Below are 27,457 nucleotides of genomic sequence, written 5' to 3' on the forward strand. Positions count from 1 at the left end.
ACTTAGTTTGTTTAATAGGTGCAACAATTCGTGGAAAATGGAATGGGTTTGCCCTTTGTGATACCTCCTTCTTTTGATATTTCGAAAGCATACGCCGAGTCAAGTTGCTTGATACCTCTTATATTTATTTTGTCTGCTGGATCCGATCCTATGGACGCATTAACAAAATTTGCGGAGAGTATGAATTATTTCGAACGTCTCGAGTCAATTTCATTGGGTCAAGGTCAAGGACCTATAGCACAAAGAATGATTGAGCGAGCTCAAACAGAAGGTTTCTGGGTCTGTTTGCAAAATTGTCATTTAGCGGCTTCATGGATGTTCAATTTAGAAAATATCTACGAAAGTCTTGATTATACAAATACTGTGTCAAGTTTTCGTCTGTGGTTGACTAGTTATCCATCAGCTCAATTTCCTGTTAGCATTTTGCAAGACAGTGTTAAGATGACTACCGAACCACCAATGAGTTTACAAAATAATATCATGAGGTAATATATATGAATCATTTTCAAAAATCAATATGTTTTCTCTAACATATATAATTTACACATCCACTTTAAGCAAAGTAATTTTAATTAATCTATTAAATAACTTGAAAATATTTTTTAAAAAATGTTTTAGATAAAAGTTGCTAGATTTTAAGCAATGAATAAAATAAATGATTTTAATTGACTATAAATAAAGATATTAAAATCATGTTAATATATAACTACATTTTGAAATTTTGAAATTAAAATCTATGTTAATGGATATCTACAACACATATTGTAACGAATCATCTATCCTGATGCTACGGATCGATTTATTAGAATTTGTGAGAAAAGAAGACTCAGAAAAATCACGTATTAGTAACTGTAGTCGCGCTTTCGATTTACACGACTGCATTAAAGATATTTATTTTTTTCGCCGGTGAGAAAGGTAGACAAAATCAAAAGAGTCCGTATAGAGAATTAAAATATTTTATTAAAAAAAACAACTCGATTATTTCGGACCGCCCGAGTGCGTATAGAACTTCAGCTCGCGAAACAAGTAATATTTTTACGGACCAAGGTGAACGCGTGTGTTCCGTGTGACTTCTGGTCGTACAGTCAGTCTTTTTGAGAACAAGGAATAAGGCTTCCGGTAGCGAATTATCCAAATAAGGCATCGATCCAAATCGTTCGATTATTTCAACCAATCGTAGATCGACATCGATACCCTGTTTGTCTTGATTTAGGTATTGACTTTTTGATGTAGACCCCGAAAAAACCAAATCAAATAATCAGCCTTTGTCCGCAAAACTAACGAACCGTTCGAGAATATTCGAGAAAGCTCTCTGAAATATAACTGCTTTACAATATGATACAAACTTTCTTGAACAGTAATAAATAACTTTATTGATAGAAAAATTTTCGATTACAAATGTTACCGCTCGGAGGTTGCAGGTCAGGTCATGGATATTTATGATTAAACAGATATGATTTAGCGCATAAATAAATAAAGTTTGCTAGATCGCGTATGAAACTTATGACTAGATAGATGTATACAAAGCTTAATCTTGGGACGCACACGAAATTTATTAGATAAATATATTATAGATTAGGTAAACATGTAAAAGCTTATCGCTACGTCTTATAATCGTCTTCTTCTTAGTCCTTTTGTTCGATTTCGAACATGGTAATCTCTCTCTTTCATATATCTGTGTTGTGCACCAGATTATCACACGTATATGGGACCTATACCAAACGGCTGTACATTAGAGAGATGCTCTTGGCAAGATTTCTCGGTGGTTTGCCATTACTTTCCGAAAAAGAAACGAGTGTATACAATTTTTCGGTTCTACCGGAAATCGAACTCAGGGCCTTTGGCTTTGTAGACTAGTGCACTATCTACTGTGCCACGCTTCGCTCATACGTCTTACAATTACACGTTTTACAATTAGCGATGCGAATAACCTAGATGAAGCTTGACCGGAGCATACGCTAGCGAGAGAGAGAGAGAGAGAGAGAGAGAGAGCACTCTATCTCGAATGGCCGGTTCGAGAGTGATTAATGCTGAGGAAGTTTGTCAGGGAGAGAGAATACCTTCTTCCTGGATTGGCGAGAAGAGAGAATAACCTACTCCGCAAAAACCGGACTGGTCAAAAACATTCAGCAGGAAAAGATAGCGCCTTGTCTCGAAATCGGGTTAGAAGATCACAGGATTAGGATGCCAATTGACTTTAAAAGAGTGCCCTGAAATTCGTTGTTGTCAAATAGTATCGATGTGTCTGTCAGACTGCCTCATATACCCGATCGGCACGAACAATCGATCTTTTTATTCGCGCATTGCAATTCATGAGGTAAGAGTGCACTATCCTGAAGATTATATCGTGATTCGTGAGATTCAAAAAGCATACAAGCGCTAGCTTCCCAGACAGTCATTCGGTTCACGAAGTTTGATAACGGCTGCACCATATGAATATTTCTATAATTAACATCGGGACACTTTCTGAATCTTTTTTAATACTACTTCAGAATTGAAATTCCGTTTCCGTAAGGATAGATGTAAAACGTAGGTTTTTGCATGTATAAAAAGACAAATAATAGGAGAGAGTAGAGAAAAAATGGAAATAAGAGCTATTGAAAATGTGCGAAGGAAACAGTGAAGCTTATGTGAATAAAATCGCACAGGGAAGGACGAGAGGTAAAAGAAGAAAAGGAAGAAAAGAGAGCAGGTTAGAAAGAAAGAGTGGAAGGAAGGTTAGAAGAAAAGAGACGCTTAAAAGAAAGCATAGAGTAGAGAGAGCGACAAGATGGTAGCAGGTAGAGAAGACAGCAGTGGAGCAATGATGAGAGAAATTTGGAGGGAACTAGAAGAAGTAGAATATAGATAGGGATAAAAGTAGAGAAAGTAGAGTAAGAATATAAAAGTGTGATATAATAGAGAAATGAGACAATAACGATGTGGAAAAGGAAAACGAAGGAGGAAAGATTGAAGTAGTAAAGTTGGAAAAACAGCTCAGGAGGTGGTTATGAGAAGAGAAAGAATAGCAGTCTGGGAATAATAGAAAACTAAGATAAGACTAGGTGTAAGAGAAAGAGAAAAGAATCGGGATAGAAGGAGATAGAAACGAAAGATCTGTCTTTAGAACTAGTAAAAAGATTTTTCAGTCGCCAGGAAAAAGAGGGAGAAGAGGGAATAATATTAAAGGAGTTAAGGGAACTGAAAAAAGAAGAAAGAGGTGACAAAAGAAGGATAAAGAGGTGACAAAAGGAGGCTTAGATGAGATAAGGGAAGAGATAGAGGAAAGAGATGAAGATGAAGAAAGAGAAGAATATAAAAAAGGAGAGGAAGAATAGAAAGCTAGAAAGAAATTTAAATGAAAGAAAAGAAGGAATGAGGAAAGGGAGAGGGGAGATGAAGAAATTAGGAAATTTAGAGAAGAGGGTGAAAAAGTTTGACAGAAAAGAGGAAAGAATAGTATGATAAGAGTAAGGTTGTGATGTTAAAGAGAATGAAGAGAATGGAAAGGGGAATTGAGAGGAAGGAAAGAGAGAAGAAGAAAAGGAATTTGGGATTTTGGTATTTAAGGGGGTGAAAGAGGAGAAAAGGAATATTAAGGAAGAGTTATTGAGGATATGTAAAGTGATTAGGATGGAAGTAAAGATAAAGGAGATGAAAGAAATGAAAGAAACGAAAAGAAGAAAGGGGAAAAATGGTAATTGTTAGAATAAGATCGAAGGAAATTAAGAAAAGAATTTTGGAAAATAAAAGAAGGTTGAAAGGAAAAGATATGTAGATAGAAGAGGATCATGATATTTTTTAATGAAATGAAGATGGATGAAACTTTATAACGATACACATTTGAGTGCATCACTCCTAATTTCCGGCCAACCATCCGTCAGTACCAGCCGCCCGACAAATATTTGTCGGGCAAAAAGACAAAGGTGCTGAACGCCCATTTCTAAGATTACCAATTTGAAACGGCTCCGTGCCGTATAATTGACGTACGGAAATCATCGAATTTCCGAAACGTAACGGGTTGAGAACTCATGTCAACCCCGTCGAATCGTACCGCGCTTGGGAAAAAGCGACCGATTACGTTGGTGTGAATAATTGTGTCGTATAAAACGAGGATTTCCGGAGTATTTTAACCATTCTTCATCTGTCCAATCAATCCGCTCAGAAGTTGCAAGGCAGACGAGGAACCGAACTAAATCGATCACAAGAGCACCAGTAAGCATACAGAAGGTGGAGCGAATTCCTTCTCAGTCGAGCGATCTCGGTTCTACCAGAAAAGGTGCGAACTCCTAACCGAATCTGCGACTTACATCCCGCTGCCTAATTACACAAATTTTATCCCGGAGCTAGAGCTGTCCCGAGTCGATCTCGACCAGGGTAATTTTTCCTAAGTCTTCTATCCTTTTACGCGGTAACAACCAGGCCACGAAAGAATTGTATTCGGCACCAGCCGAATATCACGCGCGTGCGCCTGGTTGCGAATTAATTACCTGCGCGCTATAATTAACGAAGCATCGAATAAACTCATTTAAGTTAGCCTAACGCAATTCTACTGAATTAAATATACTATAGTTATACTATACGACGTCACAGCAGATCTTACAAATCGAATAAAAATAATAAAATAAATACCGAGAGATATTACACGTGAATAAGCAACGAACTGTTCGTCATCGAATCTCGAATCGACATGAGGCGCACTATAGCGGCATACTATATTATTAATTGTAAAAAGCGCGGAATCTGATCTGCTGTGACGTTGCATAGCATAACTTTAGTATATTTAATTGATTGTTGGAGGCAGAGCGCTTACTAGACCTCCGCGGGATGTAATTTAGCGTCACCTACGCGTCGAAAACAAATTCGTTTAATGTAACGCGTCACTATCTGTAATATATATTGTTAACATCGCGCTGAAGAAGGATCAAAAGATGATCCGAAACGTTCGCTTTTTGTTATTATAATGTATTTTTTAATAAACTAATATTGAAAAAAGAAAGAAGTGTTGTTGCTTCTCTGCGCTCCAACTACCGCGCGTTGGCTCTTATGCCATTTTCTTTTTAATTTTTTGATTACTTGAGCCAAATCTCTAATTATTAAATTTATAATACTGTAATATGTTGTATTTATTCTGATAAGTAATATATCTGAAATAAAAAATATTAATGTAATATAAGGTATTTACCTTTTTCTTTCATATTTGTTCCAATCGTCTTCCAAATACCGAGTTTGAAAGAAGTGTCCATATATTTAGGATGTGATAAATCGTATAGCACGGGATATTGACGCACTAATTCAATGAGTTGTTCGTCATTCATTTTTACAAGCCTAAAAATGTCTATATGAATATAGGTATAAGCTTATAAAGATTTTTCTATGTCAAGCAAATCACTTTTTTTAAGTCAAGATGTGGATTTGGATGTAAATAAAATATTATATTAAGCATAATTTTATTATAAAATTTTATCGTAAAATTACACAATATAATATTTTACTTTCATCTAAATCCATGATTTGATCCAAATGATCTGCTTGGTATTAAATACTCTATAAATAAATTTACTGACCATCGTAATGTATCCGTGAAAAAGCAAAAATACCGTTTGCAATAAACATAATATCACTATATGGATACTGAACTGAAACTGAATGATCCGAATACGATACTGCGTCAGACATGTGTGAATACGTCCACCTAAAAACAAAGGGACGATATTTATCATCACTGATACTGACGGAAAATCACGGAACTGAACGGATACGGCACTGACACATCACGGTATGTGTAAATAGACCTTAAACATTCTATAATACTCATACTTTACGTTTGTATTTCTTTTCCATCCATTCTACGAATCCTGCGCCGACAAGCTTATCTGAACGGAAAATCGAAACTTTACAACTTGAAGAATTTTACGGAGGAAGAAGTGAGAAAAAGGAAAATGGTGAAGTTAGAAAATGGGAGAATTTGAATAGATGTATGGAGGATTTGGTACGCGGATGAATTTTTAAGGGAGAAAAGGAAGGAGGATGGGGAGAAAAGTGGAGGAAAAATAGAAAGAGGAAGTAGAAAGAGCTTTAGACAGGGGACATGGGAGAAAGAGGTGAGTTAGAGAAAAGAACACGAAGAAAAGGGAAAGGGGAGAAAAGAAAGAACGTAAAATAAACGTAGAACATAGCAAACGTAGAGACATAGTAAATGTAGGTGGGAGTGGAAAGTAGTAGGGAAAGGAGAGGGAAAAGAAAAGAAAAAGGAGAAATTATATAAAGTAGCATTTTGGAATGCGGTAAGATTATATAAGAAGGATAGAAACTTTTGGGAGGAATTGATGGAATGGGGTGTTACAATTTTAAGTGAGAGGTGGATAAGAAATGGTGAGAAAGGATGCCGAAAAGGGAAAGTATGCCGAAAGAATATGAGTGAAGATTTCAGTGTGTGTGTGTGTGCGCGTGCATACGTGCGTGTGTGTGCGTGTGCGTGCGTGCGTGTATCTGTGTGTGTGTGTGTGTGTGTGTGTGTGTATGTGGGCGGAAAGAAAGAACAAGTAAGAAAGAACGATAGTGGATATGATTATGAGGATACGGGTAGGCGTGAAAGTAGAAAAGAATAAATAGAAGAAGGACAGGGAGGGTTTAATAACGGCAAAGATGTAATTAAGAGGATAGTGGAAGGTTGTAAGGGTGTATGTAAATAAAGATATAGGAAATAAATTTTGGAAGACTTGAAAGAGTGGATGGAGGAAAAGGAGAAAGGAGTAAGAATTTTGATAAGGGGGATTTTAACGCGAGGACAGGAAAGGAGAGGGGAAAGATAGAAGAGGGGAATGTGGAAAAAGAGGAAAGAAAGAAGAATATAAGGGTTAATGGAGAAAGGAAAAGATTGTGTAGGTTTTAGCAAGGATCGATTTTAAATGGAAATATTAAAAGAGATGAAAGGAATAGACATATACAGGAGAGGGGAGGAGTCTGTGATGGATTATATAGTAAAGGACAAGAGGACGAAAAAAAAGATAAGAAAAATGGAGATAGAGCCGAAAGTGGATTCAAATGATTCTATCACGATGTGGATAGAGGAAAGTTGCTTAGATAAGGAAGGAAAGGAGAGAAGAAAGAAAGGTAGAAGAAAAAGGGAGGTGTGGACAGAGAAGGAAAGAAGGAAATTTGTGAGATAGTTTGAAAGAAGAGCAAGAGAGAAAAAGGAATGGGAGTTGAAGAAAAAGATAGGAGGAGCGGTAAAAAAGGTAAAGAAAAGGGAAAAAAGTGAAGAAACAGGGAATGATGGAACGAGGAATATAGAATATGTAAAAAAACGTCAGGAGAAAACTGAGAAATTGTAAAAACAAAGGAAGGAATGAAGATATAGGGAAGAGAGGCAGAAGTATAAGAAGTTATGTGAGGAAAAGGAGAGAAAAGAAGTAAAAGGGTAGCAGAAAAAGATGAGAGAAGCAAAAACAGAGGGACATGTGTGGAGCATAGTAAATAGAGAGAAGAAATGTAGGAAGAAAGTGAATGAGGGAATAAAAATGGAGGAATAAAAGGAGTACTTTAAGGGATTGGAGATGATGGAAGATGGTAAGGAGACTAAGAAAGGAGGAAGGTTAAGAAAGAAAGAGGTAAGAGAGGTGATAAAAAAGTTGAAAAATGATAAGGCGATAGGAAGAGATGGTGAATGAATCATGGAGAGGAGAAGATAAAGGATTGAATTTGGGAATTATATATAGAAGGGTGTGAAGAGGGCAAAGGTGGTCAGAAGATTGGAAGGAAGAGGTGATTCAAATAATAAAGAAGAAGGAGAGAGAAAAATAGAGGAATGTAGAGGGATAACACTAATGCAGACGGCATAAAAATATTTGCGGCAGTGTTAGTGGAAAGGTTGAAAGGAAAGTTATTGTCACTGAGTCAAATTACGGGATTTAGGAAAGATTTGAAGATGATGGACAATATTTATACTGCTCAACAAAATTATAATAGGTAACTTCACGTCAAGATTTCGCATAAATTCAAATAAGCACAGCCTAAAAATTGTCGTATCTGAATAATTTTTATTTCTTTCTCAAGAAATCTCTACTTTAAAAAGTACTTAGATTTTTAAATTATTCTTTCTCCCTTCCACCATTTTTTCAAAAGTAAAGACGTATTTTGTATCTAAAAAATTACAATTTGACATATAGGATGAAATCAATTTTTTTCATGAGGAAGTTGCTAATCGGATTCGTCGTATATGTGTATGTGCGTGTGCACGCTCGTACGCGTACGTGTGCGTATGTGAATGCGAAGCAGGATGAGGGGGAAATAGAGGGCAGAAAGATATTAAACAGAGATATCTATTAAGTCCAAGCTTATTTGCGTTCATTTGCGTTAGCCAATATGACGAGGTATTAAAGAAAGGGAGATAGAAGAAGAAGAAGGATATACACATTGGCATATTGCAGATGATTTGGTAATGTTGGTGAAAGATGAAAATGGAATAAAGGGGATAAGAGATAAAATGAAAAAATATTTGGATGAACAGAGGCTATTTAAATACAGAGGAACTTAAATACAGAGAAGACGAAAATAATGAGATATAGGAAGAAAGGAGGAAGATAGAGAAAAATAAGATGGTTTTGGAAAGGAAAAGAATTAAAAGGGGTGAATGAATTTAAATATTTGGTATATATGATGAAAGGTGATGGGAATCAGGAAGTACATATAAGAGAAAAAATAAGGAAAGGGCGGCTTAAAGTAAATATGGAGAATATGAAAAAGGAAATTTGGGAGAGATTGGGGGAAAAGGATTTAGTTATTTGATAAATTAGTATGGTCGGTGTTTAGTTATGAGATGAAAGTGTGGGGTTGGAAGGAGAGAGAGAGAGAGGACAGAAAAATTACAAAATAGATTTTTAAATAGGTGATAGGAGTGGAAAGATTTGTACCGGGATATATGATAAGAGAGGAATTGCAGAAGGTTTTGTTAAGAAAGAGGGCGAGTATGAGGGTATAGAAGTTTGAAAAAGTAAGTTGAGAGAGGGTAAGGAGCAGGAGCTAGCGAGAGAGTAGAAAAGAGATGAGAGATAAAGCTAAAAGGAGAAAGGCATTAAAGAAATGGGAGGAAATAAGGAAAGAATTTCTTAGAGGGAAGAGGTTGGAAGTTGGGAGAAATAGAGAGGATAAAAGGATCAGGACAGTTAAGAGAAGAGAATTTATTTGAGAAAAAATAATTGTTACAGAAAGAGGGAAGATAGGGCTCGGAATGTAATAAGTGGTATGGGAGTATAAAAGGGAAAGGAATTCCAGAATATTTGAAGGAAGAATAGAGGAGGAGTAGACGGCAAAGGGTAGCAACCTAGGTAGCACATATTCGTTTCAAAAATGTTTCACAAATGTTTCTTCGCAATGTTTCATAACTGACTCCTGAAAACGTTTCTGATTGGTTAAAATGTCTACTTGAAAAACATTAAGAGATACCGTTTCTTTTCTGATAAAGGAACGTTTAAAATACGTTTTCTTCTTTTATTCGTTTTCTCATGGAATTAATAAAATAAAACATTCATACACACTCCCTAAAAGTGAATCATTATATTATTACTGAAAATAGTCACTGATTATAGCAGTTATAAGTATAGTACTGTAAATCAATATTTCACTCGAAAGAATTAATAATATTGACTTTTTCAATCAGTAATATTAGATCATAATTTATCTATTTCATATAAAATTAAAAATTTTACTTATATTTACATACATGTTGAACATGCATCTTAACCCATTTGCATCATACGAAAAAATGAAAAATAGTCCCTTATCACCAAATTTTTTTTTATTAAATTAGATTTAGAAACATTGTAAAAAGTATTAAAAACTTAATTTTCCAGTGATTTGTGAAAGATAAAATGAAGAAAGAAGTTGATATATGTATTGATCACTTCATAATAAGAATCATGTGTCGTATGTCATATGTCAACTTCATGATAAGAATCCATGCTCTGTAATAAAAGGATGAAAGAATTAAAAAAATAATTATGTAAGATGACAGGAGTCTCAACGAAATTATTATATACAATCCACACTAATTGTTTTGTACTGTATGATAGTATTTGAAATGGTCAATGTATATAGCTACTTGGCAGTTACCGCTGATAAATTGTTTCTCTTCTCTTTTTTTGTGATAAACTACATAACGCTTTTGAGCTTTCCTCAATGAAGTTGTTTCAATCTGAATTGGAAAATGTTGACTAGTAAATCTTGATGGTATTGACGGACATGGTGTAACTTTTCGTTTTTTTTGTGGTATTTTTATTTTTTTAATATATTTTTCAATGATTTCTTCTGCTAACTTTTATTTGAAGACATTGAACGCTCTATCTTTAATAGTTATAGTTACTTTATACTATATTATACTGCTTTATTCGGTACAAATAACTCTAAACTATTCACGCCAACTCATAATGTTATCTAAGAAAACAATGCGCTTTGGTAAAAATGACCAAAACAATTGTGCGTATATATACGCTCCGGTGATAGTGACCAGAAAAAATGCGCGTATATGCGCTTAATGATGTAAATGGGTTAAATAGATGATTTATTTTACATCTGAAATAGATAATATATGGATTATTTTCGTTTATTTGCCAAACATTTACTTGTCCGACTTATAAATTTGATTTAATATCTGAAGTTCCTTTATTGAGATTGTATCAGAAATTAAATCAAAGTAGTATTTTTTAAATTTTATCTGTCGCTCTTTGCAAGCTATATGTAATTCTTATGACTAAAACTTAAATGCGAGAGAAATAACGCATCATAGCGGTAAACGAACGAACTAGTGATTACTGATCTTATAGTGAAATTTTATTTTCACTGACCATAATTAGTGAGATAAAGTAACAAAAAATAAGCGTTTCTATTAAAGATCAATGAAATACCCACTGATTCTTAGTGATTCTAAATGATTTTATTCATATATTTGTAAATAGAAATTAATATATACACTTAGTCCAAAAAAAAGCGGTGCATTTAAAATTTGGGAAAAAATCACCAAGTTTCAAATGACGTAACTTCGTAAATAATAAAAATAGAAAGGTCTGTACAAAATGAAAATGAAGGTTGGAATCTCTACTTTAAGAATCGATTTATTTCAATGTTGCGAGATAAATTTATTTAAAATAGCGGATAACAAAGCAAGAGCATGCGAAATTGAAAAATAATGGTCCGAGTTTGCCACGGCACATGGCGTGAATCAAATGTCGCAACTCAATAGGCTAAAAAGCATATAATAGTACAGTCTCTTCTTTAAAATGCTTTTTTATTCATCTCGATACGATGATTTTTCGTCGAGACATTCGGATTTGAATAAGAAGACAGCTTTCTACTTTAAATGCGAATAACTCTCCAAAAAATCACTGTATCGAGACAAACAAAAAAGCATTTTAAAAAGAAGACTGTACTATCATGTGCGTTTTATCTCATTGAGCTGCGACATTAAACTCTCCCCATGTGCCGTGGCGAACTCGAGCCATTTTTTTTTCAATTTTGCATGCTCTCGTTTTGTCATCCGTCATTTTCAGAAAAATTGTACAAAATTGCGATATAAAATTTCGAAAACTGAAAATACGAACCTTTAAAATGCTTTTTGTAAAATCCTCCTAGCTTATAAGTGCTGAGATATTCAATTTTGAATTTTTAGCAACGCCGAATTGCAAGAATAATAATTCCGTTTCGCATTAAAAGCACAGGGCGAAAGCATGTGTCCGATCTGGACTGTGTCCGATCAGGACTATGTCCGATCGGGTCTGTGTCCAATCGGAAAATGTCGTCGTGTCGGATCAGGAATATGCACAATTGGAACGATCCCTTTGAGTATAGTTCCAAAAATGGGTATAGTACATCCGATTTTGAGGAAACTTGGTGAGAATTTTCCTTCTTAGTGAAAACGAAAGCCCTTAAAAGGATTTTGAGCGACTATTATGGAAAGATCATTTTTCACGATCAAATGGCAAAAACCTGAATCTGTTTTACTGGCTGGGTGGGTCATACTAACCAGCCCATTATTTGGAGGCTTGCCACGGCCTTATTTAGGGTCCATCCGCCACTTATTGGCCCAGCGGGAATATTATTATTTACTAGAGGGATTTTGAGGGATGTGGTCATTCTATGACGTTGTGCTCGTCGGTGCCGTTTCTTACGGAAGGCCAGTTGGAAGCCTGCATGCAGTGCACGCGAATATCTCCACCGACACTTATTTAGTCAGTGAACGATCTTTCAGGGGTTCTCCGTAGCAATCGGCATTACATCCATCGAGCGAAATACCAACATCGTTCTAGAGTCGCATGTCACTGTGTTAAAAAAGCAGCATTAAGTGTGAGGTCTGGATAGCTCAGTGGTCTAGAGCAGTTGCCCGGAAAGGGAAAGACTCGGATTCGATTCCCGATCCAGCCACTTGCACCTCACATATTTTTCTAGTACACGAATATTGTTTTCTAGCAATTATTCGTTGGGCAGAAAAATATGTGAATGCTCTCTTCACAGGATATGCGTCGATGCCGTTGCCACGGATGGATTCTGTCCCTCGTTGATTAAATGGACGTATAGACACGTCTGACCTCCTTCCACATACATCCCTATCTTTTCTCTCATTCAAAAGTTATTAACAAAAAACTATAATATAAAATAAACATGTAACTTTTTATGTAAAGCGAGGTATATCCCACATCACGGACGTAAGTTGGATCAGGATACATCTCTTGGAAGTGAAGCCTCCCTCTGTAGGGAGGGCGAAACCCACTATGTTCACGCATGTACTTTTTATGTAAAGCGAAGTATATCTCACACACGGATATGGGTTGGATTAGGTTATATCTTTCGGAAGTGGAGCCCCCCCATAGGGGGAGGGGGTGGAACCCACTATGTTCACGCATGTACTTTGAAAAACGAAGTGAGAATCAAGGTTAGATGTAAAAACATATTATGTATATATATATATATATATATATATATATATATATATACCCTCTAAAAAAACCTTACAAAGGTAAAAAAATACGTCAAGTACATAAAAAATATTCTACCTTGTATGCATGTTTAATAAAAAAATTCCTTAAAAATAATTTACAGTAATTTTCTCTCAAAAATCATTTTTTTAAAAAACAAAACCTCAACAAATAATTTTCATAAAAAAATATTACAAAATAAAATATCAAAACTAAATATGAAATTAATAATTACTATTAGCCGAGTACTTCAGAGCAATTTCTAAATTTGATATAATATTTGCCATAAAATATCAATTTTATACAGTAGAAATATTATACATAAATTCTCTCTAAGAAATTAAAATGCATTTTATATTTATTCAGAGAAAATTGATTTTTAAAATATTTAATGAGAATTAAAATTCTTTTAATTCTTAAAACATTTTTTATATAATGTATATAATTTTAAAAAAAAGTTTTACGCAAGTTTTAAATCGCACAGTCTTTAAATCGAAGTAAGTTATGAAAACTTGGCGTGCCCGGATCGTAATCAAATACAGATGAAATATTTAATTACATAATGTCTAATATTTTACATTTTATTGGAGATATATTTGTTTATAATGTAAACAATCCGGGCACGCCAAGTTTTCATAACTTACTTCGATTTAAAGACTGTGCGATTTAAAACTTGCGTAAAACTCTTTTTTTTAAATTATATACATTATATAAAAAATGTTTTAAGAATTAAAAGAATCCTAATTCTCATTAAATATTTTAAAAATCAATTTTCTCTGAATAAATATAAAATGCGTTTTAATTTCTTAGAGAGAATTTATGTATAATATTTCTACTGTATAAAATTGTTATTTTATGGCAAATATTATATCATATTTAGAAATTGCTCTTAAGTACTTGACTAATAGTAATTATTGACTTCATATTTAGTTTTGATATTTTATTTTGTAATATTTTTTTTATGAAAATTATTTGTTGAGGTTTTGTTTCTTAGAAAAATGATTTTTGAGAGAAAATTACTGTAAATTATTTTTAAGGAATTTTTTTATTAAACATGTATACAAGGTAGAATATTTTTTACGTACTTGGCGTATTTTTTTACCTTTGTAAGGTTTTTTGAGAGGGATTTCACACCTTTTTGTAAAATTTTGTACCCTTTCTGCAAATTATTTTTTGGGGGAAAATATTCGCATATTATTTTTAAGGATACTATTTTATTTTTGAAAATTGTTATTGCATAGTGAATTAGTCTTTCTATAAGTCTTATCTGACGGCATATATTTTACATTTCTATGGTACACCGTTTCTGAAACATTAGATTTCATCCCCATGGGGTGGTTTTTAAAAATTGTTATTATACGCTTAATTAGTCTTTCTACATGTCATAATTAACAGTACAGATTTTATATTTTTATGATGATCCAATTCTGAAATATGAGATTTTACCCTCAAGGGATGGTTTTTAAAAATTGTTTTTATACGGTAAATTATTCTTTTTACAAGTCTTATCTAACATAGGTTTTATATTTTTATGATACTCCGTTTCTGAAATATTAGATTTCACCTCCAAGGGATGGTTTTTAAAAATTGTTATATTATACGGTAAATTAATCTTTCTACTGTGGCGGCCAAGACCCGCCACTCACGCGGCGCCTACCGCACGGCACGATGTACACGCGTTACATACACGGCAACGCGCGCGACACGAGAATCCTCCGTCTAGTAACAGACGAGCCGATAGATGGCCAAGAGGCCAACCCCCTTCTCGTAAGAGAAGACGGCCAGGCTCGGTATATAAGACCGAGCGCTGAGGTAGTGAACAGTGATGCCAGATTCTGGCCCTTCGGTAGCATGCGGTAGCATGGTGGGGATAATAGAAAGAGACAAAACATGATTCTCTCTCGCTCTTCTCTGCGAGAAAAGAGCTCTTTTCTCGCAGAGAAGAGCGAGAGAGAATCATGTTTTGTCTCTTTCTATTATCCCTTCTATGCTACCGAAAGGCCGGAATCTGGCATCACTGGTAGTGAATCGAGTCGCGGCTTGAGAATAGCAGCATAGCATCGCTCTATATCGACAGCCAAGACTTGTTACTTTTGGCACGAGGAGAGTATATCTCCTCAAGAATAAATTGTAGCGGAGTTTTGCGCACTCGCACAATTTCACAGCGGAGGAGTCAAATTCCATGGCCACTCTGGACGTCCCGATCACCAGGGCCGGTCAGATCACCGAGGAAAGAGGCGCTCAGGGCACTCTGCACAGACCACTCAGCAGGAGAGAAGAAGGTCTCGTTCCAACTTCTGCCTTGGAAATTGGAGGAGATAGAGCTGGAACCACCGAGATTTACTCGTCCGCCACGGTACCTGCTTGAAGTCTGGGACGTGCGAGTACGAAGATATACCTCGCCTACTGGACCGTGGAGCGTTCCAGTAGCAGTTTGACTGTTACCACCTTCGCCGAATTCACGAACGGACCAGGGTACCATTAAGCCGTGTCCAGAAGGACACAGGTGGGCACCATTCGCACCGTCGAGCAGAGCACGCAATCTGACTCTGATTGGGAAATACCCAATCACAGCGCCGCTACACAAACAGACCAGCCAGACGCCAACAACAACTATCTAGGGTCCTTAAAAGTAACCAAAACGTGGCCACATATAACTTATAGAGAGCGGCTATAACTCCGCATATAAAACGGCCCTTTTTAGGGCCACCCAAAATAATCCAAAAATAAATGTATATAGTGTACATATAATAAATCGAATATACTGCTTACATCGCCTCGATTAATCACGAGAATTTCGACAACCTCTGCAAATCCATCACACGAGCTAAATACGAACACGCCTAAACATAAGTGCTACACTACTAGTCTTATTTAACGGTATAGGTTTTATATTTTTGTGGCACACTGTTTCTGAAATATTAGATTTCATCCCCAAGGGGTGGTTTTTAAAAATTGTTATATTATACGGTAAATTAATCTTTCTACAAGTCTTATCTAACGGCATAGGTTTTATATTTTTATGATACTCTGTTTCTGGAATATTAGATTTCACCCCCAAGGGGTTGTTTTTAAAAATTATTATTATACGCTAAATTAATCTTTGTAGAAACCTTAACTAACCGCACGGGTTTTATATTTTTATGATACTCCGTTTCTGAAATATCAGGTTTCACCTCCAAGGGTTGGTTTTTAAAAATTGTTATTATATGCTTAATTAGTCTTTCTACAAGTCATAACTAACAGTATAGATTTTATATTTTTGTGGCACACCGTTTCTGAGATATTAGATTTCACCCCTAAGGGGTGGTTTTAAAAATTATTATTATATGGTAAATTAGTTTTTGTAAGAAACCTTAATTAACGGCGAAGTTCCATATTTCTGCGACGCATTATTTTGGAGATATTATTTTTCATCCTCAAGGGATGGTTTTTGAAATTTTCTATTATAAGGGATAGTTTTTGAAAATTGTTACTATACAATAAATTACTTTTTTTTTAATTTTATTTAATAGAAGTTCCGTATTTTTACGGCTCCATTTCTAAGATATTAAATTCCACCCCGAAGGGATAGTTTTGAAAATTGTTACTGTACGATAAATTAATCTCTCACACGTACGTACACACATGCATATACATATCACACGTATGCACGCATATGATTTTGTCTCTTAAAGCATTGTACATATCGAAGCAATAATCGTATACGCAGCGGTGTGAAGGCCACTTGAGGGACAAACTCGCTTTGCTTGTATGCGTGCGAGCATACGTACGTGAGACTGAAAATCCGGGATAACGTAAAATGTCACAATTTTGACATACGATCATCATTTCTCGGGATTGACTGCACTTATTTTATTCAAACTGGTCACAATCGAAAGCTTATATTCACATTACATAATAAAAGTGCCGTTACATTTTTTCTTAAGGTCTTAGTTTCTGAAATATCTTAATCGAAAGTTTATATGATGTGAAATTCCGGATAAGCTACTTGGTAGCGCCGCGTCGAGAGCAGTGACTCTCAATGCTCGGATCTTGTTTTTTATGTACTTGGCGTCGTGTCGCTATCGCGTCGCTTGATATATATATATATATATATATATATATATATATATTATACATATTATACACACACATGATATTGTTACGTCCGGTGGACTCCACGATTCTTTTCTTTCTTCGAAACGATATCGTGGAAGAAAAAAATCAAGGCTCGGCTTGCATTTGAAACGCAAAGTGATCCTTCTTAAAAATAATGATAGCATATAAAGAACGCAACCTAACCCGCGCATATAACCGACATTTGAACCAAACAAATTTAATACTGAGAACGGCCAGTCAAGATAGTTAACAAAATTCTAAATAAATTCCTGAGTTATGAGATGAAAAGTTGTCATAAGAGATTTCAATCGCCCCGTAATCTATTAGTACGGCTTTATGCTCAGAGCCGCTCTATCTAAAGAATTTTTGAAACAAAGATCTACTGGTCCTTGGGAAGATTGTCAAAATCTAAACATACGAGAATATTCTTGAAATTGATAGTGCACCTGCGCTCGTTCGACAGGCCACTCAAGCGTTCTCCGAATCGTTAAATCATCAAGAATAATAAGTTAATCAACTTACTCCCACTTTCTACTGGATGAAGTCAAAGGGCTTAACCAATTAAAAATCTTAAGAAACGCCTCTCCTCCCAAAAATCAGCCTCCTTGTCCTTAAGAAGGTAGTAATTAGAATTATTTCATTTGTTCAAAAAGATCCCCACCATCCAATAAAGAGCAATAACTTTAAAAAATGCAAGCGCAAGGCGCGACAGACAGTTCAGTTCACAGTTCAATTTACAATTCAGTTCACAGTTCCTTGCTGTTGTGCCTGTTTGATGTGTATTTTGTATAAGGTCGTTGGGCTTTTATTTCCTTAATATGCGAACAGTCTAAAGTAATTATTGCAGAATCAGGCACGTTGTTTGTTGCTTCCGTTCACGTCGATCACGCTCATGCTTCTTCACGGTCCGTCTCTCGATCATCCCTTTTCATGTTTCTGTCATGTTACTGCATTGTCGTGTGCGTAGTCGCGCTTCTGCGTATTGTCATGCAAGCAGTCGCTCTTGGTCGCGCAGTTCGTCAAGCAATAGCGTAGTGCTTAGCGCCTGTCAAAAGACGCAATTTATCCAACACTTACGCAATTTATTCAGCATTCATTCATTCATTCCTTTAGTCACAGTCGAGATTCAGTCATATTATCACATTTTTGAGAATTCAATCTTAATTTGATTCAAATTATATAGCATCGGGGATTCTTTCTTGCGTTATGCAATTGAGTTATTAATCCGTCTTATATCTCAGTGAAAATGATTTTGTTAACATTTAATTGTGCATCGTGTGTAAGTAGACATCTCCATTAGCCAGCTCTTCATGCTATAAAGCTCCGACCTCAGCCATTGTAATTTTATCAACGCACTCATCTTTGTGATGCCAACGAGTAGTGAGTAAAATTGAGTAATTTTTTTCTCCCTTTCATATATCTTACCATCTCACCATTTAAATTGAAATATTTCTTATTTTTATTTATTTACTCCTGCTAAATGTTTTATTTCCTTTTTTTACTTTTTTCCTCAACATAAATCACCTTACCCTTTACGGTTTATTTACTTTCACAATTAACTATTACATTACCCTGTTCGCCTAGAATCTCCAAAGGGTGGTTCGTGAACAATTCCTAATTCGCCTTGAATCTCCTAAAAGTGATTCGCGAATATTCCTTAATTCTTATTTCCCTTTCTTATTTGCCTTCTAGTTGCTCTTTCTGATTTATTCAACGAAAATTTGTATAATTTTCCACCTTTGTTTGAGAGAGCGCGAGAATAGACCGGGAAGTGAACGCGGCACGAGAGAAAGAGAACGATAAGTCCCGATAGATATATATGTCTATGTACAAAGTCTTTATTCTAATCCACAAATACACAATCTTAATATATTTACAGTCTTTTAATTAGCAGCGAAAGAAAGATCGAAAATTTCGAGCAAAATTTTAGAATCCGCAAGCAACGGCGAGAATCACTATATTCCGCGAGCAACGGAAAGAGCGTTTTTTTAAATATTCGAGAACGAAATGAGCGCGTCGGAGACTTTTCGACAAAAGGCCCAGCGCTTTCTGATCGCGTCAATTTATACTCAAGCCCTTCTCGAAAGATCCAGATTTTTCAAGCACTCGACGGTTGCTGAGATAACGTTTAAAATTTAACGATCTAACATGCTTTGTTGTTATTAGATCTTTCGAGAAGGACGAGCGCTGTTTTTGGATTTGCGCGGACAAAGAGATATCTTGTTATCGGCTGCCAGGGGCGCCGAACGAACGGTCGGGCCCTCGACTCTCCTTTTTTGTCGAGCACAATTACGAGTCTTAATTAATTTTTTAATGCTCGATGCGTTTCGAACAACCTTTATATCTCGTTTCGACCATTCCATATTTATATATATATATATATATATATATATATATATATATATACAGGGTGTCTTATTTTAATCGATCACCCCGAATAACTTTTTTAATTTTGATTGTAGAAAAAAACGTTTCAGACAAAAGTTATATGGTTTTAAGGGGAACATGAGACGGTGCCATTAGTTTTACCTTGAAGAGTCAGCTAAAAGTCACGTGAAGGTCACCTCCAACTTTTTAAATAAGACACCCTATATGCTTTTGCATATTCTTATAGCTCATCTCGATCTTTCCAAAACACTATAATTAAGTTAGTTTTCATTAAGTACTTTCCGAGTTATGAGGCTTGAAATAATTTCTTAATTTTACATAAACTGTAAAATATCTTGTAAAATATTCATTTTTCGATTATTTTACCTTAATACTTTTATGTACAAAGTAATGAGAGGAATCAATTGGTGTAAAGAAAACACATAATTGTTTCGAAAAAAAATGTAATTTGCAATTAACAATTACATTTTTTTTCTTAAAAATAACTATGTGTTTTCTTTACACCAATTGATTCTTCGCATTATTTTGTACATAAAAGTATTAAGGTAAGATAATCGAGAAATGAATACTTTACAAGATATTTTAGTTTATGTAAAATTAAGAAATTATTTGAAGCCTCATAACTCGGAAAGTACTTGATGAAAACTAACTTAATTATAGTGTTTTGGAAAGCTCTCGAGATGAGCTACAAGAATATGCAAAAGCATATAGGGTGTCCCATTTAAAAAGTTGAAGGTGACTTTCAGCTGACTCTTCAAGGTCAAACTAATGGCACCGTTTCATGTCCCCCTTGAAACCATATAACTTGTCTGAAACGTTTTTTTCTATAATCAAAATTAAAAAAGTTATTCGGGGTGATCGATTAAATTGGGACACCCTGCATATACAGGGTGTTCGGAAATTCAACGACAAATTTTCAGAGATTGTCGGGGGCACCATAACAATCATTTTTTGCAAATGAACCTGGGGTCGGAAACGTGTTATTACATCGCTACGGCATACGGAGTGTTCGAAAGAGTCGGGACCTCGAAATATCACAAAAAATAGAAGTATTACAAAAAATTACTTCAAACAAAAATTGTAGGGTGTAAAAAGGTCTATTTACTGGCGTTATGTGTTTGACCTTGGATGGCTTCGCCAAGGTCACGACAAGGCTACCTTGAATTTTTGAAATGGAACCCTCCATTTTTTATTGTATATTCTTGTAGCCCTTCTCGAGACTTTTTCAAAGCACTAATTTTACCAACTTTAAGTAAGCCGTTTCGAAGTTATTGAAGTTATAAAGTTTTTCCTGATAAGTCGACGACTGTAGCTATCGTATTATTATCCGCGAATGAAGGTAGAAGTGGTAAATGATGGTGGATATACTTTTATAATTGACCGATACGTATGACATTTTGGGCCATTTTTTATTACAGACATTCGAGCAAATAAAAACCTTCATTTTTTTGTAGACTTGAATTTGTACTCCAAACAGTACTGTTGTGTGACTTCCGCTTCCGGTGCAATAACGGTTGACATGTGGAAAGTAAGCAAGTGTGATAGTGAGAAATAGTGAGAACTGCAGAAGGGTGGTGATAGTGAGAGTGGTGGAGTGTGAGAGCGGAGGTGAGAAAGAGTGTGAGAAAGTATAGAGGGAATAAGAGGAGGGCCGGGTTAGGGAAAAAAACGTGATATAAAGGGAAGTGAGGTGACAGGGTAAAAGACATAGAATAGGGGGATAATAGATAGAGACATAGAAAAACGGGCGGTAGGCATAGACAGTGGGTAGATAGGTAGGAAACAACGAGGCGCACGAGGGGCATAGAGTATACAGTAGGGATAGAAGGGGGAACAGAGAAGCGCGCGTGGTTCAAATGGAGACGGTGTCAAAGAGTAGGTGTATTAGGAAGGAAGGAGAGGGAGGGGGAGAGTATAGGGAGTCTAGACGAGTTGTGGAAAAGGAAGAGGGATGAGATGGAGAGGAGTGGAGGGGGAGAGGAGGAGATATTTAAGAAAAGTAAAATAATAGAAAGATCGCCGGTGAAGAATATAGAGATGAGTGAGCTGGGAGAGGGAAATGAAAGAGAGCTTTGAGAGAATGGCAGAAAGAACGGAGAGAACGATGGAGGAAGTAAGAAGGGAATGTGGAGAACAGGGAAGGGGGTTGAACGAGAAGATGGAGGAAATGAGGAGGGAATTCAGAGAGCAACAGAAGGAATGGAGGGAGGAGAGGGGGGAGTTGAGGAGGAAGCTAGAGGAGATGAAGGAAAGAATAAAAAAATTGGAGGAGGAAGAGAGGAAGGAGGATAACGTGATACAAAGCAGGACAAGGGGGAATAAGATAATGGACAAGGTAGGTGAGTTAGAAAGAAGGTTAGACACCAGAGAGAAGGAGGAGAGGAGGAGGAATGTGGTAATAAGAGATGTAGAAATAAAGGAGGGAGAGAGAAGAAAGGCAGTGGAGGAGATATTAGGGATAGAGGGAGCGAAGGTGGAAGTAGGGGAAGTTAAAAGGATAGGAGAAGTGAAAGAAAAAGGGCGGGAGATGCTATTAGTCAGGTTAGGAAGTGAGGAGCAAAAATGGGAGGTGATGGACAAAAAGAAGAATTTAAGAGATAGAAAGGAGAGAATTTTGGAGGACCTGTCGTGGAGGGAGAGGAGGGTTAGATGGAGGTTGGGAGAGATAGCAAAAATGGAGGAGGCGAAGGGAAGAAGAGTTTGGGTAAGAGGTGGGAGAATAAGAATAGGGGACCAATGGTGGAGATGGGATGACGAAGGAGAGGTATTGAGAGATGAAAGAGGTGAGATAAGAAGAGAAATACAGGGGGAAGGAAGATAAGTGGAGAAGAGAATGGGGGAATAATGGAGGAGGAGAAGAGAGGGGAGATTGGTAGGGAAGAATGGAGGGTGGCATTCTGGAATGTAGCGGGGTTGAGGAATAAGGACAGAGATTTTTGGAAGGGGTTGGAAAATTGGGACGTAATTGTGTTGTCAGAGACATGGGTGGATGAGAAGGGATGGGATAGGATAAAAGGAAAATTACCAAAAGGATACAAATGGGGGACGCAAATAGCAAAAAGGAGAAATAGGAAGGGGAGAGCAATGGGAGGAATGGCTATGGGGATAAGAAAAGAAGTAATGGAGAAAGGACAGGAAATAAAATCAGAAAGGGAAGGAATAATTGAAGGAAAAGTGAAAGTGGGGGCGAAAGGTGGAAAATAATAGGAGTATATGTGAAGGGGAATTTAGAGGAAGTGTTAAAGGATATGGGGGGATGGATGGAAGAAAAGGAAATGGGAAGGAGAATACTGATAGGTGGGGACTTTAACGCGAGAACAGGAAGAGAGGGAGGAGCGGTGGGAGAGGAAGAGGAGGGGGAACCAGGAAGCGAGAAAAGAAGGAGATCAAAGGACGAAAAGATAAATAGAGACGGAAGAAAGTTAGTGGAATTGATTGAAGAAAAAGGATGGAGTATTTTTAATGGAAATATGAGGGGAGATGAGGAAGGCGAATTTACGTTTACGGGGAGTAAGGGATATACAGTAATAGATTATGTAATTGGAGATGAGGATGTGAGAGGGAGAGTCAAAAGAATGAGAATAGGAGATAGAATAGAATCAGATCATCATCCGATGGAAGTATGGGTGGAAGGGAAAGTGGAGAGGAAGAGGAGAGGGGAAAGGATAGAAGGAGTGGGAAGAGTGATATGGGATGAGGAGGGTAGAGAAATGTTTAGGAAAAAAGTGACATTAGAGAAGCATCTTATGGCCCCCTTAAAACCATACAACTTTTGTATGAAACATTTTTCTGTATCTCTTTTAGTTCTCCAGATATCCGCCTGGGGCGATTAAAATGCCCCAACCTGTATATAGTAGTAGTAGTAGTAATGCTTTATTGATCCTTTTAGGGTTACAATCTTCTTACACCTCTCTTAACCTACGATTCTTAACCTAGCTCTTAACCTAACTTAGTACTAAGTCAGCTGCCGTGAGTCACCTACTCACGCCAACTTTCGCACACACCACACGCCTCGCCGCGGACTTCCGTTTCCTCTTGCTTATTTCTTTATTTATTTTTTCACAACTCGACTACGCCCCCTCCTCTCTCTCTCTCCCTCTCTCTCCTTCCTTTCTCTCTCTCTCTCTTCCCCTTTCCCCCCTCTCCCGCACCCTCTCACTCACTCCTCCTCCCTTATCTCCCCTACACCCCCTTCACTTCTTACTCTTTCTAACTCCCTCATCCACCCCTCCACCTCTCCTTCCTCTCCTAACACCCAACCCACCGCTTCCTGCCAACTACCCCCTCCCTCTTCCCATTCTCTACACTCTTCCCATACATGTTCCCACGTCTCCCCTTCCCCCCCCATAACCTACATGTCCTTTTCTCCTCTTCCTCCCAGTATTTTCCTTTCCTCATTTAATTTCCCAGCCTAAATCTCGCCAACCTCTGCCATCTGCTTTCCCCCCAGCCCTTCTTTAAGTATTCCGGTATCCCCTTTCTTTTCACCTTTCCATACCACTTGCTATACTTTGAATCTCTTATTTTCCCCCATCTCTCCTTTCTTTGTTTCTCTTTTTCATTGCCCTCCAGTTTCCCATACCATCCCTCTCCCACCCTTCTTCTTCTTTCCACTTCCTCTATTTCCATCCCTCTGTCCTCAAAGAATGCCCTCCTCTCCTTCTCCCACTCCGAATCTCCCCTCCCCGTCCAAACCTCTTCCCTCATTTCCTCCCAGCACCTTCTAGCCAGCACACTCTCCTTATCTTCCTCCAATTTTTTTTCAAATCCCCATGCCCGTCTCCCTGCTCTTCCCCTCAACTTTTCTCTTTGCAGTTCCTCTTTTACTAAGTATCCTGGCGTTCCTCTGTCCACTCCTAACACCCATCTCAAATATCTCTCCTCCAATTTCTCCATTCCTTCTCTCTCCTTCCATCCCCATACCTCTACTCCGTATCCTAACACCGTCCATACTAACCTATCAAACATCCACAATCTCCTTCCCCAATCTTTCCCAAATCTTCTCTTCGCTATTTTCCATACCTGCCCCATTACTACTGCCGCCCTTCTCACCCTCTCCTTTACGTGTGCTTCCTGTCCTCCATTCTTTTGTAGCGTGTATCCTAGATACTGAAACTGTTTCACCTCCTCGATTACCTTCCCTTTCCATCGCCAATCCTTTTCCTTTATCCTTTTCCTCACCCCTTCCTAAACCTCATAATTTTAGTTTTAATTGGATTTAATTCCAATTTCTTCCTCTCTAAATACCCCTCTAATCTTTCCATCATGCTCCTCATATCCTCTTCCTTCTCCGCCATCAAAACTACGTCGTCCGCATACGCCAATGTGTATATTCTTCTCTCTCCCAGTTTAGCCCCTCCCCATTTCCTCTTCCAGATCTTCCAATAATATATTAAACAGCAATAGACTTAGCGGCCCCCCTTGCTGTCCAAAAACTTTCCCCTATCTCCCCTCCCACCCTAACTCTACTCCTTGTCTCCCTCACTACCTCCTCCACCCTCTCTATCAATCCCTCCCTAACTCCCCTTTCCCTCATTGCCTCTATCATCACCCCCCTATCCACCGAATCGAATGCCGCTTTCAGGTCTATGAACATTGCCACAAGTCTTCCTTTCTTTCTACTCAACTGCCTATTCACCAAATAGTTTATTACGTATATGTTATCCATAGTCCCCATCCCCTTTCTGAATCCCGTCTGATTTTCCGACAATATCCTCTTTTCCTCCATTTCCTCAGCCTTTCTGCTAAAACTGTCATATACACTTTGTATATCGCTGGCATTTATGTAACTCTTCTATATTCTTCTGCCTTCACACCCTTCCCCTTTTTTCTAACTGGTACTATTATCCCCTCCTTCCATCTCTCTGGCCATCCCTCTCCCTTCCACACCCTATTACAAAACCCCCATACCCACTCCTCTATCCCTTTTCCCCCATATTTCCATGCCTCACTCGGTAGCTCATCTATTCCTGCTGCCTTCCCTTAACATCCTTATAGCTTTCCTTACTTCCTCCCTACTTAATTCTTCTTCCTCTTCTCTTTCTCCTTTTCCCCTCTCCCATTTCCCTCCCCTAACTACTTTTCCTTCCACTCCGCCCGGTATCCTCATAAAATGCTCCTTCCACTCCTCCATCTCTATCCCTTCGTTTATTCCTTTCCTCTTTTTTCTCTCTCTATTAATAATCTCCCAGACCTCGTTTTCTCTTCTTGTCTCTGTCACTTGCTTCTCCCTCCTATCGTTTCGCTCTTTCTTTTTCATTTTCACATAATGTCTTGTATTCCCTCTTTATTTTCCTATATTCCTCACCATTCCCTCCCTTTCTCCTCCATCCTCTAGCTCCTTTCTTACCTCCTTCTTTTTCTCAATACATTCCTCGTCCCACCATCCTCCTTTCCCCTTTGTTCCTACCTTTAGCACCTTTTCTGTCTCCCTTATCGCTTCCTTTACTTTACTCTCCATCCCTTCCCATTCTTCTCCTATATCTTTTATACCTATTTCCACCCTTCCCAGCTTACTCCTGAACATTTTGCAACCCTCCTCGTCCCATACTCCCCTACTACTCCTATACTTTTTTTCTTTCCCTTTTCTTCTATTTTCCCCTCCCCTTATCCATACCTCCAACGGGTGGTGGTCTGACTCTACTCTGTCTCCTATCCTTATTCTCTTCACTCTTTCCTTTACCTCTTCCTCACCCAACACATAATCTATTACCGTATTTCCCCTTCCCCCTGTAAAAATATACTCCCCTTCCTCATCCCCTCTCACCTTTCCATTAAATATTCCCCATCCTCTTTCCTCTAAAAAATCCACCAATTTTCTTCGTTTCCCGTTTATTTTCCTATCCTTTGACTGCCTCTTTTCCCTCTCACACTCTCCCCTTCTTCTCCTTCTTCCTCCACTACTACCACTCCCCCTCCTTCCCTCCCCGTCCCTGCATTAAAATCTTCTCCCACTATTGTTTTTATTCCCTCCTCTTTTTCCTCCAGTATTCCAGCTTCTGCAACATTCTTTCTATCCCTCCACTTGCGTATACCCCTACAATTTTCCATTTTTCCTTTTCCTGCCTTACCTCTCCCACTATGATCCCCTTCTCCTTAACTTCCATTTTTATTCCCTTTTCTGTTAATTTCCCTTCTAATTCCCATTAACATTCCTCCCATTGCTCTTCCCCTTTTGTTCTTTCTACTTGCTAACTGCACCCCCCACTCATATCCTCTTGGTAGTCTTTCTTTTATATTCTCCCATCCTTTTCTACCCATGTTTCTGATAATACCATTATGTCCCATTCCCTCAAATCCATCCAAAAATTCCTGTCTTTATCTCTCAATCCCGCCACATTCCAAAAAGCTACACTCCATCCACCTTTTTCTCTCTCTTTATCCTCCTCCCTTCCCTCCTCCATCCTTCCGTTCCCTTCCTTCTTCTCTCCTACTTTATATCCCCTTTCTCCTCCTCCTTGCCTTCCCCCTGCTCTATTCCTCTCATATTCCCTCTTCCGTCTTTCAACACCTCCTCCTTCTCATCCCATCTCCACCAATATCCATCAATTTTTACTCTCCCATTTCCAATCCACACTCTCTTCCCTTTTTTTCCTCTATCCTCGCAAAATCCTCCAGTCTCCATCTTAGTCTTCTCTCCTTCCATGTCAAGTCCTCCATTATCCTTTTTCTCCTCCCTTTTAGAAGCAACTTCTTTTCTAGCACCTCCCACCTCTGCTCCTCATTTTCTAACTTAACCAAGACCATCTTTCTTCCCTTTTCCTTATCCCCTCCTATTCTAATTACTTGTCTTACCACCACTCTCGCTCCAATCATCCCCAATATTTTCTCCACTGTCTCTCTCCTTTTTCCCTCCTTTATTTTCAATCCCCTTATTATTATGTTCTTCCTTCTTTCCTCTTTTTCATTTCCTTCTAATAATTTCTCTACCTCTTTTAATCTACTCTCTACTCCTTTTTTTTCCCTTTTTTCCTCCCCTTCCCCCCTTCTCTTTCTTCCTTTACTCTCCCCTCTAGCATTTC

At 37.5% G+C, this 27,457-nt stretch overlaps 1 protein-coding gene and 2 pseudogenes across 7 annotated transcripts in view; 2 read left to right on the plus strand and 1 right to left on the minus strand.

Moving 5' to 3' along the window:
* Positions 1-27,457, plus strand: part of Dhc62b (Dynein heavy chain at 62B) — an 835,389-nt gene that overhangs the window by 689,036 nt on the left and 118,896 nt on the right. For 5 of the 7 annotated variants that reach the window (XM_083104284.1, XM_083104287.1, XM_083104288.1 and 2 more), the window contains one exon: positions 19-485. The exons of 1 other annotated variant lie outside the window; for it this stretch is intronic. In XM_083104284.1, coding sequence (XP_082960410.1) covers positions 19-485 — 467 coding nt within the window. Of the gene's footprint in view, positions 1-18; positions 486-15,112; positions 15,624-27,457 lie in introns of those variants that run through there. One more of the 7 variants, XM_083104289.1, reaches the window with a different exon arrangement.
* LOC145974976 (uncharacterized) lies at positions 22,281-23,269 on the plus strand (annotated as a pseudogene).
* Positions 25,723-26,713, minus strand: LOC145974977 (uncharacterized; annotated as a pseudogene).

This window comes from Camponotus vicinus, unplaced genomic scaffold (assembly GCF_025532165.1).
Source record: "Camponotus vicinus isolate PSW18456_S1 unplaced genomic scaffold, iyCamVici1.0 SCAF_7, whole genome shotgun sequence".
NCBI classification, from domain to species: domain Eukaryota; kingdom Metazoa; phylum Arthropoda; class Insecta; order Hymenoptera; family Formicidae; genus Camponotus; species Camponotus vicinus.